The 13,143-nt window shown below is 44.4% G+C and overlaps 1 protein-coding gene across 2 annotated transcripts in view; it reads right to left on the reverse strand.

Moving 5' to 3' along the window:
- KDM1B (lysine demethylase 1B) overlaps positions 1–13,143 on the reverse strand; it is a 77,343-nt gene that overhangs the window by 11,489 nt on the left and 52,711 nt on the right. For both annotated transcript variants that reach the window (XM_017874257.1, XM_017874256.1), the window contains exons 15-19: positions 9,692–9,819; positions 7,784–7,915; positions 7,119–7,193; positions 2,622–2,738; positions 1,464–1,589 (exon numbers count right to left, since the gene is read on the reverse strand). In XM_017874257.1, the coding sequence (XP_017729746.1) occupies positions 1,464–1,589; positions 2,622–2,738; positions 7,119–7,193; positions 7,784–7,915; positions 9,692–9,819 (578 nt within the window). The remainder of the gene's footprint in view (positions 1–1,463; positions 1,590–2,621; positions 2,739–7,118; positions 7,194–7,783; positions 7,916–9,691; positions 9,820–13,143) is intronic.

Genomic DNA, 13,143 nt, shown 5'->3' on the forward strand with positions numbered 1-13,143 from the left:
TTTTTTTTTTTTTTTTTTTTTTTGAGGAGTCTTACTCTGTCACCCAGGCTGGAGTACAGTGACGCCATCTTGGTTCACTGCAACCTCGCAGATTCAGGCAGTTCTCACGCCTCAGCCTCCCGAGTGCTGGGATTACAGGTGACCGCCACCATGCCCAGCTAATTGTTGTTTTTTAGTAGAGACGCGGTTGCACTATGTTGGCCAGGCTGGTCCCGAACTCCTGACCACAAGTGATCTGCCTGCCTCAGCCTCCCAAAGTGCTGGGATTACAGGCATGAGCCACTGTGCCCAGCCAAGAGCCCCACTCTCACAAGTTAAATTTCACTACTTCTGGCTGCCCCTTATCCTTATGTCACTCGCCAGTCCATTTTCCTCGCAAACACGCATTATTCATCCACCTATTCATTATTCATTCATGTATTGCTTCCTGCTGGAAAAAAAAAAAAAAAAAAACACTAAGAAATGTAAATAGCAAATTTAGGGTTCCCTTGGCTGTTCACTGATTAAAGCTTGCTTCAGAAGAAGTAGAAAGAGATAGAGAAGGAAAATCTGCAGATAAAACAATGAAAAAAAAAACCCTCAAATGGTAAAGAAAATCTGCCCTCAGCTCCTATGTGAAACCTTTTAAGACAAAGTTTCTTGAAATTGAAAGTCAGAAACAGCTGTGATTCTTTTGCGTGGCAGCGACATGACGGCAGGGAAAGTGACCACCACCGTCTAGCTCTGGGTATGCCATTCTCCTCTCTCCTTCCTTCCCTCAGCTCTCACATCTGTTGACACTCACACCCTCCCTCACCAATCATACACCCCTTCCCAGTTCCCTAGAGGGCCCTAACAGAGGAAGTTCCAAGCACCACTCATTTTCTCTGCTGTCTCCAACTTCACCTAAGAGGAATTCCCCTACAGCCTGAAATGACAGTTTCCACAAGCATCCAATTCATGTCCCAGGGAGCAACATGAGGACTTCAAGAAGACAAGGCATGGCCGGGGGCGGTGGCTCACGCCTGTAATCCCAGCACTTTGGGAGGCCGAGGCTGGCAGATCACGAAGTCAGAAGACCATCCTGGCCAACATGGTGAAACCTGATCTCTACTCAAAATACAAAAATTAGCTGGGTGTGGTGGTGGGCACCTGTAATCCCAGCTACTCGGGAGGCTGAGCCAGAAGAAAGGCTTGAACCCAGGAGGTGGAGGTTACAGTGAGCCGAGATTGTGCATTCCACTGCACTCCAGCCTGGTGACGGAGGAAGACTGTCTCCAAAAAAAAAAAAAAAAAGACATGGCAAATACTGGGGCTCCTTTCCTATAGGAAAATGTCCAGTCCAGTGTCCTTCCAGAATATAAACATAGACCAAGGGTCTCCACAATATTCGTTAGTTCCTGAGTTCGATAGGTGAGTAATTATCACGTCAAGTTCTAAACTTTAAGATGGAAATTCAAACCACAGTTCACGAATACTTTTACCTGGGGATCCATGTCATAGAACACAGCAAAAAGCCCTCGTTTGCTGGCACTGGGAGGAACGTGACCAAAAAAGTCAGCCCCTTGAACTTTACTGTCCCAAAATCTATATGGAAATTGTAAGGCAATCTGCAAAGTGAGCAAAAGAAAGATGGTTAGGTGTTTGTCATCACAAAGCCACAGGCAATCTCTAAGCAGCGAGCTGTAGCTCTGCTCTAAAACACACACTGCCCGGAAGAACAAGCCCAAGTACCACTCTTTCCATTTTCCTCACCTCCTTTTCTCCTTGTGAACTCCTAGCTTTTTGCTTTTTTCTGGGGAGGGGGGGAGGTGGTTTGAGACGGAGTTTTGCTCTTGTTGCCCAGATGGGTGTGCAATGGAGCAATCTTGGCTCACTGCAGCCTCCACCTTCCGGGTTCAAGTGATTCTCCTGCCTTAGCATCCCAAGTAGCTGGGACTACAGGTGCACACCTCCAAGCCCAGCTAATTTTGTATTTTTAGTAGAGACAAGGTTTCACCATGTTGGTCAGGATGGTCTCTAACTCCTGACTTCAGGTGATCCACCCTCCTCAGCCTCCCAAAGTGCTGGGATTACAGGCGTGAGCCACCGCGCCCAGCCCAGCTCCTTGCTTTTGATGCCACTCAGTTCCATTCCCATGGATAATGGAACTCACTGGCAACCTACAAGCTAGTGTGAAGATGTCCAGCATTCCTAAGACTCACTCTTGGGCATATGTCCCTAAGTTAAACTCTCACCACTCATAGGTCTGTCAGAATCTGCTGCAGCACTTGCAGATTCTGCTACAGGAGATATTAAAGGCAGGAGAAATAAACCACTGTCCTCACTGGGGCCAACGAGTGGAAAGCAGACAAGAAAGCAAGCAGAAGGGGGGAAAAAAGAGAGAAAAGAATTGCTTATCCCAAATTCAAATTCTGAATAACAAGATTCTTTCTCCTAAAGTCAAAACCCACAGACCTCAGCTAGCTCTGCTCCTTTCATTTTGATATTCTTTTGTGTTCTTCATCAACAATTACTCAAATGACAAGGAAATCTTTGAATTTTATTTGTATTCAGATAGTACCCCCTACTTCTCCATATCAGAAGTGAATATCTATCATGTGACATTAATCTCTTTCTGAGGATGAAGTCATTTAACTCACCTTTTCAATGATGCCTGCGCCTAAGCTGTTGATAGCCTTCATCTTCTTCTCTGACAACGGTGGATTAAACTGAATGGCACCTTTCTGGAGTAAAGCCAGTGGCACAGTGACTAATACCTGTGGAAAATAATGAACAGTTAACACACAAACAGCAACAGAACCTCACAGTACAACTACACTGGTATCAACCCATGCTGTTATACTGGCAAGAACAGGGCTGCCATGTGCAACTGTGCAGGTTGTTCACTGCACAAGTGTGCCAGTGCCTGGCTAAGCAGAAGTGCCAACCACAGGGAAGAATCTGCAAAAAATGTCCTGATGGCTAATAATAATCTTGGATAAGAAGAGTCAGCAGAAGCCAGGTGCGGTGGTTCATGCCTGTAATCCCAGCACTTTGAGAGGCCAAGGCGGGCAGATCACCTGAGGTCAGAAGATCAAGACCAGCCTGGCCAACATGGTGAAACCCCATCTCTACAAAAATACAAAAAATTAGCTGGGTGTGGTGGCGGGCGCCTGTAATCCCAGCTACTCGGGAGGCTGAGGTGGGAGAATCGCTTGAACCCGGGAGGCAGAGGTTGCAGTGAGCCAAGATCGCACCACTACACTCCAGCCTGAGTGACAGAGCGGCCTAGGTGACACAGCGACACTGTCTCAAAAACAAAAAAAAAAAAAGTCAGCAGAACCCAACCCTGAAAAGCAGTACTTGGGGAGGAAAGAGCCCTAACTATGGAGTCAGGAGTGCTTTGTGCATCATTCCTGATACATTCCACTGTGTGGCCAAGCCTGCTACTCATCTCTGCCATACATCTATAAAATGAAGGTAGTATCTGCCCCACTAACCTCTGAGAATTAGGGTGATGCTTTAAAATTTACAAGATACATCAATATGTTTTGTAAGTGGTAAAGCAACATCACAAACATTAGGAATTGGATATTTCTGGCTCCAGACCCCATTATTGCTGCTACAATCAGGACGCCATTACTACTACTGCCAGCTCCGGAATCATGCCACCTACAGAACAATGTGCACCAGCAAAATGCATGTCTTACGGCCTCCTTCTTGACTTGTGGTTACTGACTAAACCCTGTGACTTTCATGAACCCTGCTGCAGAAGAACCAAACACCTCCACCATTGTGTGCTCTCCAACAGAGGCAGCAGAAGGGAAGCGAAAGTCAACCTACACCTTCTAAATCTCATGTGAGTGCATCAGATTGCCTGGGCTGGATGATGTTTAGAAACCTGCTGTTGCCGGGCGCAATGGCTCAAGCCTGTAATCCCAGCACTTTGGGAGGAGGCCCCGAGAGGCGGGCCGGATCAGCGGACGGTCAGGGATCTGAGGTGACGCCATCCTTTGTTCTACACAGTGAAACCATCTAGTGTCTGTCATACCTAAAAGTACCATTAGAAACTGATAGGACCGGGCGAGTTATGGCGGGTGCACGGAGCGTTCTCTGTTTAGTTCCCAGCTTACTCGGGAGGCTGGGCAGGAGAATGGCTCGGTGGGTGAACCCGAGGTAGGCGGGCTTGCAGTGAGCCTGAGATACCGCTGGAACACTCGCACTCTCACGTCCTGGGCCTACATGAGTCTTCGACTAGACATACGTCTCAAAAAAAAAAAAAAAAAAAAAAAAAAAAAAAAAAAAAAAAAATAAAAGAACCTGCATGCTTAGGGGAGTGAGAGAGTGCATATTTACTTTCAAATATCTGCAGTACAGGATGACACCCTAGGATCAGAGTGGAATGGAGTTGAAGACCAACCACCTGATCTACCCGAGACTTCAAAGATGTTGTATGTTGTATATTTGGCTTAACTGTCAATTCTAGGATCAAAGGAAGCTCAGAGTTCTGTGATTTTGTCACTATTTTCTGCCACATGAAAATTTCATAAAGTATAAAATATGTTCTCTATCATCAAGAAGTTTATAATCTATTTATAGATAATTACCATGCAACCAAAAAAAAAATCAGGCAAACCACAACAAAAAACCAATTACTATCCAATTAAATTATATATAAGAACTATAAGAAAATAAATAAAATCTAGATTTTTTTCCCTTTTTTTAAAGAGACAGGGTCTTGCTCTGTTGCCCCAGCTGGTGTACAATGGCATGATCACAGCTCAGAGCAGCCTCAAACTCCTGGGCTCAAGTGATCCTCTCGCCTCAGCTTCACTGGTGTGTGCACCACCACATCCATGGTGGTGATCTTTTTGTTTTGTAGAGACCAGGTCTCACCATGTTGCCCAGGCTGGTCTCAAACTCCTGGCCTCAAGCCATCTTCTCACCTCAGCATCCCAAAGTGCTGTGATTACAGGTGTGAGCCACCATGCCCAAAAATCTAGATGTTTTCTTAATGACAAAAGAGCACTGAAAAGCATAAGAACTTGAGTAGCCCAGGTGCAGTGGCTCACACCTATAATCCCAGCACTTTGGGAGGCCAAGGCGAGAGGATTGCTTAAGACCACGAGTTCAAGACCAGCCTGGACAACATAGGGAGACACTGTCTCTACAAAAAAAATTTTTTTAATTAGCTGGGTGTGGTGACATGTGCCTGTGGTCCCAGTTACACAGAAGGCTGAGGTGGGAGAACTACTCAAGCCCAGGAATTTAAGGCTGCTGTGAGCTACAAACTGCACCACTGCACTTCAGCTTGGGCAACAGAATAAGACCCTGTAGGAAAAAAAGAAAGATAAATCTTGGGTAAACAAATAGGCAAATGATATAAACACATCCTAGTAAGGAACTAAAGCGAGATGTCAATGGAAGCAGCCTAGACTGAGTGAGTTTGCCAGAGGTTCACTGGTCTATCACGTTAGGTTGAAAATTTTTCTCTTACAAGTTTGGGGAAACTTCCAATGCAAACTGTGATGTGTGCTAGCTACAATAAAAATATTTGTTTTAAACATCTCAAAGTGCAGCCTGAAGCTGTGCCCTAATTTCTCCAGAAGGCTGGAACACAAACACAGAAAGGCACAAGTACTGGCCAAGGTCAGGCAGAGAGTAACGAAGGAGGGGGGTTATAACCAGCTTGCTGTCCTGGACACCAAGAAGCGGAGCCACAGAACAGCAGAGGCTGAACTGTCGGATGACTTGCATTTTAAAAGGTAGTATTTTTAAACACTGTTTACCACCAGGCAGAACCTATTAAGAGCTTACAAAGAAGGTCACCGCAGACAAGGTTCCTAACCACAGCTGCACACGGGAATCACTTGAGCAGCTTTAAAAATACGACTAGCCGGGCATGGTGGTGCATGCCTGTAGTCCCAGCTACTCGAGGGAGGCTCAGGTGAGAGGATCCCTTGAGCCCAGGTGCTCGAGGCTACGTGAGCTATGACTGTGCCAATGCACTCCAGCCTGGGCAACAGACCGAGACCCTGTCTCTGAAAAAAACAAACCAAAAAGCGAGGCCAATTCAACAAGAATGTATCAGGGTGGGGCTTTGCAACCTTTCTTTGTAAGCACCTCCCAGGTGATTCTGAAGTGCAGCCCAGGGATTGCTGCCCAAAATCTCCTAGTTGTTTAATGGCAGGAGTAATGTTAGGACCCCCTGCCCCAACCCTAACTCATTCCCTAGACCTGTCTTTCCCATGTGATGTGCACTCCTTTATTTCTGTATGAAAATCAAGGACTATGAAACAAGTTTTAGATCGCTGAAGTGTAGGAAGCATAGCTAGTCTAGGAACTAGTGATAGTTCATCAATTATATTTTTTCATAGTCACTTAAGATATAACTAAACTTAAATTTTCAAGGTTTACTAAATCCCCTCTCACCCAAGGAAGCACCTTTATTCTCCAGCACTATAAATCTCAGTGTGATTTCAGGTATTCAGTTCAGCAATACCTTGTACTGTTCACCTACTAAAGCTGCTTACAAAAAACTTAAGCCATATAAAAGTACTTCTGACAGTTTCAAGATTTCAAGATGAAAATACAACTTTCTTGATCTGAAAAAGGATTCCATGGTTAAAAAAAAAATGTGGAGAGCACAAAATAATAGTAAAACATTTCTTTAATGAAGTAAGATAGATTTCTTCAATGCAGGACTTCTCGGAACCTTTAATATATTTAATATATTTCTATTTAATATATTTCTCAGAGCCTTTAATATATTCTAATATATTTCTATACAACTCCTATTTAACCCTAAAAGTAGAGTCTCATATACAATACTTCCCAAACTTACTTGGCCTTGCCAAACTTATTTGACCAAGGAATTTTTTTTCTTGTTGAACTCTCAGGACTAACGTGCTCTAGAACTCACCTCAAGGAATGCGATTCAGAATTCCATCTGCCATGAGTCTATACAGTGTTAGAGCAATGAAATCAGCTTTGCGTATCTACACACTATTAAGTGGAGATATATAACTTACCAGAAATCCAACAAGGCTCCAGGCAGATTCCCAAAGGCAAACTCCTTGATAGGAAAGATTTCTCCTTCCCTCCAAGCGCCTGGCAGCAAGGGTTTCTACCCACCCCTGTACTGCCCTAGCTCTTACCTTTTGTGCAGAATACCCTGTGCCATCTGTAGTGGTAACCTGCACTTCATCTCCGGAATAATCAACACTCTGCACCTGCTCAAAAAGCAATTATGAAAAAAAGTGAGGGATGGAACCACGGGATCCAGGATCCTTTCTGATTCTCATATTACATGAATTTACATCTCCAAGGCTAAGGGGAATCTTTTCCTGGCATTCAGAGATCTAAACAATTGTTACAGCTGAACTCAGGGAGTTAGGTCAGGATATACAAAATAAACACTGTGTCAGAATATAGAAAGTAGTTACAATATGGTGTGAAGTGAAATACAGATAAGTTATCACCCCCATGATTACAATAACACACAATACAAATGCACTGAGACAAAGATTTGGAGGGAAAATTTTAAAGTGAAAATAACTGCACTAGGTTAGGAAGGTTGTGAGCAGTTTGAATAACTTCTTCTTAATAGAAATGCACTGGGGCCACTACGGTTTCCAAGCAGCACCAGCTGCCTCACTGACATGGATAATGCTAAACAGGCTATGAATGAGCCACAAAAGTACTTCCAGACCCTGGCTACACACCAAAGCCAGCCCCATTCTCCTGCGTGAGCCGCATGCTCAGAACTTCACATCCTCCCCAAACAAGGCAGAGCCAGAGCCTCCCAGCAGTTGATACTCACTGGAGATTTGAGTCGAATGTCTAGCCCTTCTGCCAGTTTTTCAATTATCACCGAGTACCCGGGAGTTAGCAGAGTGTGGTCACCAGCAAACTGGGCAAAGAACTCATTGTGGTCCCAGGAGCGAGCGGATACCTGGGAAACAAGAGAGGCCGGGGACACAGCTGTGTAAATCCTTGTGCCTGTGCCCGAGGGCCAATACGAGGAGCTCCAGGTGGGAACAGTCACCAAGGCAGGAGGGCAGGAGGTGGGCAGACCAGCCCAGGCAGAGACCACCATTGCGGGGAGGAAATCTTGGTAATTTTATTGGAGGAAAGTTTATTTGAGAACAAAAGGTCTATGTGATTTGGGCATGGATACCACTCCTTGATAACAATAGAAGCTGATTTTATGTATTGACAACTCTGGCAAAGTAGAATTCTATGAGGGTAAAATTGTATTTGATCAACATTTATAAATATGCTATCTGTCCTCAACATGGAAGCTCTACAGAGTAGACACCCAGCACAATTTTGGAAAACAGCACGATTCTAATCACAATGCAAAACCAAGCGGAAATGGAGAGGTCCCAAAGGGGCCTCTGAAATCATCCGTGGAGTTCTATTCAAAATACAGAATACTGGAGTACTAAGTTCACAGTTGGTTCAATGAGTCAGGCAAGCTTAAATTGACTTTAACAAGGTAAACAGACCAGACTTGCAAGGATACTCTATGTTGGCTTCTTGAGAGCAGTGTTTTGTTTTAGACTCCAAGGTTCCACAGAAATGACACAAGGCCCTCTGCAGAGGTCAGGGAAAGGAGGGTAGTTAAAGAGACCAAGTCCTGGTGCAGCGGCTCATGCCTGTAATCCCAGCATTTTGGGAGGACGAGGCAGGAGGATCATTTGAAGCCAGGAGTTCAAGATCAGACTAGGTAACATAGCAAGACCCCATCTCTACAAAAAATAAGAACAATATAAGAGACCCTGCTCTGATTCAGCCCCGTAGCCCTCCTTCCTTTGGAATGATTGATTTCTTTTTTTTTCCCCCAAGACAGGGTCTCACTCTAGCACCCAGGCAGGAATGTGGCAGCACCATCACAGCTAACTGCAGCTCTGACCTCCGGGAATCAAGCAATCCTCCCACCTCAGCCTCCCACGTAGCTGGGACTACAGGCACATTGCACCAAGCCCAGCTTTTTTTTTTTTTTTTTTTTTTTTTTTTTAAGAGACAGAGTTTTGCCATGTTGTCCAAGATGGTCTTAAACTCCCAGGCTCAACCAATCCACATGCCTTGGCCTCTCAAAGTGCTAAGATTACAGAGGTGAGCCACTGCATCCAGTCTCTTCCTTTGTTTTTAATGTATTGAGCTTCTTTCACAAGCATTATCTGAATAGGAGTTTCTCTTGCTTCCAAAAAAAAAAAAAAAAAAAAAAAAAAACTTTAAACAACAACCAAAACCACTATGGAGTTAATATGCTCAGAAGTCATGGTTTTCAAACTTTTAAGCAGAACCATTCTTTCCTGTTTATCCAAACCAGCGCAAATTCAATATTTAGACACACAAAACACACACACATACACACAAACAAGTACTTTCTCTTTTTTCTTTTTTTTAATTTTTGAGACTCCAGGCTGGAGTGCAGTGGCGTGATCTTGGCTCACCGCAACCTCCGCCTCTTGGGTTCAAGCAATTCCCCTGCCTCAGCCTCCCGAGTAGCTGGGACTACAGGCGTGCACCACCATGCCCAGCTAACTTTTTGTATTTTAGTAGAGACGGGGTTTCACCATGTTGGCCAGGATGGTCTCGAGCTCCTGACCTCATGATCCGCCCACCTCAGCCTCCCAAAGTGCTGGGATTACAGGCGTGAGCCACCACGCCCGGCCTAAACCAAGTATTTTCAAAGCACACATTTCACAAAACTCAACCGCACCTGGTGGAGGTTGCTGCCACAGGCATACTCCAGGTTACTGAGATGGAACTGAAGCACCTGTCCCTCGAGCTCGCTGAACTGGATACCAGATTCCTTAATAAACGCCTTGTAGATCTCTTCTATCTTTTCTGTAATGGGAATGGATGAAAGCAGAAAAAAAAACCAGCTTTAACAAGATTCTCCAATTCCTTCTCCTTTGCTTTCAACCTCTGTCACCCAGCAACACCCAAAACTTCCAAAGTCTTTTCCCAAGTGAAGTCAGAGGGGAAAAGATCTCTTGATAAGGTCCATTTCTCTCAGGAAGAGAAAGTTTATCTTAACCGGCAACAAAGCTATGTAAGTTCTATATCCTCAGAAACGTCTCAATTTTGCTTAGTTGACAAACGGTTTCCTCTTTTGCTCAAGATACAGAAAAAAGGTCCCCACACATAGATGTACATGCACACACACAGAAGTTACCATTCTCTTTCTGGTTCTGCTGCCATCACCTTAAAGTCAATGCTTACAACATCTCACCTCAACTAAGAGACCTGTAACCTATAGGCTACAGTCTGTCCCAAATAAGAATATTCCATTATGGGCTTGTATGCTGTCAGCCCTCTGCCTCCATATCTACAACTACTGGCTGCCTATGTAATAAATTCCCCAACCACAGCCAGGCAAAGCTAGCACATTTTAACCTTTCCAACGGGAGCAGCTACTATCTGCTCACTCACAGGCTCTGCTGTGCTGCTTTGAATCTTTTTTCTGGTAAATTCCTACCCTGCAGGGTCTGCGACCTCCTACTCTCCCTCACAGGAATACCTTCTCCCACCCAATCCCATCCATTCTTTATGATCCGGCATCACTGGGCCATGGCAAGCCTCCAGAATTTCTCCCTGTCATCAACTCCAGCCCTTACTTGTCTGTCCCACTCAACCGGACCTTGTAACTGCATGGACACAGCCATGTGATATCATTATTGTCTTACATTCCTTTGCAGCAGGGCTGGAAGAGGGTTCTGGCTTCATGTCTGACTAATTCTCAGCATCTCAGTCCAGGTTACTTCCTTACAGCTGTTCCAGTGATGACAACCATCCAAAACATGTATCACAGACTCCAAGTTTCTTTTTCTGGTGTTTTTTTTTTCTTTTTTTTTTTCCCCCCTGAGACAGAGTCTCACTCTGTCACCCAGGCTGGAGTACAGGGGCGCCATTCTGACTCACTGCAGCCTCAACTTCCTGAGCTCCACCAATCCTCCCACCTCAGCCTCCTAAGTAGCTGTGACTACAGGCAACCACCACTATTCCCAGCTAGAGACGGGTTTCACCATGTTGCCCAGGCTGGACTCAAACTCCTGAGCTCAAGAAATCCACCCACCTCAGCCTCCCAAAGTGCTGGGATTACAGGTGTGAGCCACCAGGCCTGGCCCCCAAGTTTATAGAGTGTCACACACTTGTATGACTAGAAGCAGAACTGAGGTATCAATTACTTCAAAAAAGTTTTTTAGAACAGCTCAAGGCTTTCATCAAAATGTTCAGTTCTTGCACTAGATTGTAACACGGTGATACCCAAGAGACCTCTAGATTTGTGCCTGATTTTGTCACTCCCAGACCCCTGGGCTCTGTGCCACTTTCTGTGACTTTTGTAGAAGTCCCATCCCTACTTCCTGATGTGCAGTTTCTATATTCCTGTTGGTTTTATAGAGGAGGGGGGAACCAAGATTGCTAGGATAGTACATAAAATTAAATATAAACAGACTGAGAGAGGCCGCAATGTGATTTTATTTATTTTTTTATTTTTTTGGAGACGGAGTTTCGCTCGTCATCCAGACTGAAGTGCAATGGCCCAATCTTGTCTCACTGCAACCTCTATCTCCCAGGTACAAGCGATTCTCCTGCCTCAGCCTCCCAAGTACCTGGGATTACAGGCATGCGCCACCCATGCCCAACTGATTTTTGTATTATTAGTAGAGACGGGGTTTCGCCATGTTAGCCAGGCTGGTCTCGAACTCCTGAACTCAGGTGGTCCACCTGCCTTGGCCTCCCAATGTACTAGGATTACAGGCATGAGCCACTATGCCCAGCCCAGTGTGAATGTTATGTAAATAATATTTAAAATAGCTTTAGTGCACGTGCTTTCTGAAATGAAATCTAGTCCCTTAGTATATAGATTCGAGTTTCCCCAGCTTTGTGATGGTAAGATGAGATCTCAGACACCTAAGATACTAACAGGCAGGATATAACTACAGCCTTACACAGAGATGTGTGCACTATTACCAAAGCTTTTAAAGAAGCTGTTGGTAAGATGAAATACCTACTTACACAGTAAGAATTGCTGAGCCTACCTTAACAACTTGGGTTTTTTATTTGTTTTGGTTGTGAGACAGTGTCTCACTCTGTCACCCAGGCTGCGGTGCAGTGGCAAGATCATAGCTCACCGCAGTCTTTAACTCCTGGACTCAAGCGACCCTCTCACCTCCTGAGTAGCTGGGATCACAGGCGCGCAAAACCGTGCCTGGCCTACAGCTTGTTCTAGGTAAGGGTAAGGCAAAGCATTATCATTAAACATTTTTACTGGGTGACTCTGAAAGAAATGTAACAAAAACTCCAGCCAGTAACTGCAACACAGGTATAAAACACTAACCAAGTCCTGAGAATATCCTGCCAGTTAGCCTAACAACTGTTCTCAACTCCAGAACATTTAACAACCTACAAATTAGTCTGGACACTACAACGTTTGATTAAATGATCCCTGTTGATGGCAGTATATTTCTGAAAATGTTCTCTTACAGTATATCAGTCAAAACTTACTAAGGACGATTACAGTATAGATCTCTTAGAGGTGGTGGGTTGCCACAGTAGAGGGGGAGGGAAAAGAGAAAAAGAAGAGACAGATAGTCCTTGCTACTAAGAAGTTTACCCCAAACAGAGATGAACTGTACATCAGCCTAAAGAATTGAGAGCTCTTGCAAAGAAACATCTAGTTGAAGCAAATGAACACCTTGCAAACTGAGTTCAAATGTTCACACCACAAGAAATTCCAACATGCCTCAAAGAACTACAAGTGAATACATTCAGGTCACAAAATTGTAAGCCAAATAAATACCAATTTAAGAAGCAATACAGTGAAATTTCAGCTGGCACCCTCGTGAAAATGAGCCACTGTGGGTGGTCAACTTTTCTAAAGTGTTGTGCCTAATATTGCCCATTTAAGTACAAAAGCCAAAAGATCTTGAATTAAAAATTTTTTTTTTTGAACTAGGGTCTTGCTTTGTTACCCAGGCTGGAGTGCAGTGGTGGGATCATAGCTCACCAGAACCTCTACCTCTTCAGCTCAAGCTATCCTTCCACCTCAGCCTCCCAAGTAGCTGGGACTACAGACACACACCACCATGCTTTCTTTTTTTTTTTTTTTTTTTTTTTTTTTTTTTTTTTTTTTTTTTAAAAAAAGCCTCTTTTTATTTTTTTTTT

Source organism: Rhinopithecus bieti, unplaced genomic scaffold (genome assembly GCF_001698545.2).
Source record: "Rhinopithecus bieti isolate Rb0 unplaced genomic scaffold, ASM169854v2 scaffold_8309, whole genome shotgun sequence".
NCBI classification, from domain to species: Eukaryota; Metazoa; Chordata; class Mammalia; order Primates; family Cercopithecidae; genus Rhinopithecus; species Rhinopithecus bieti.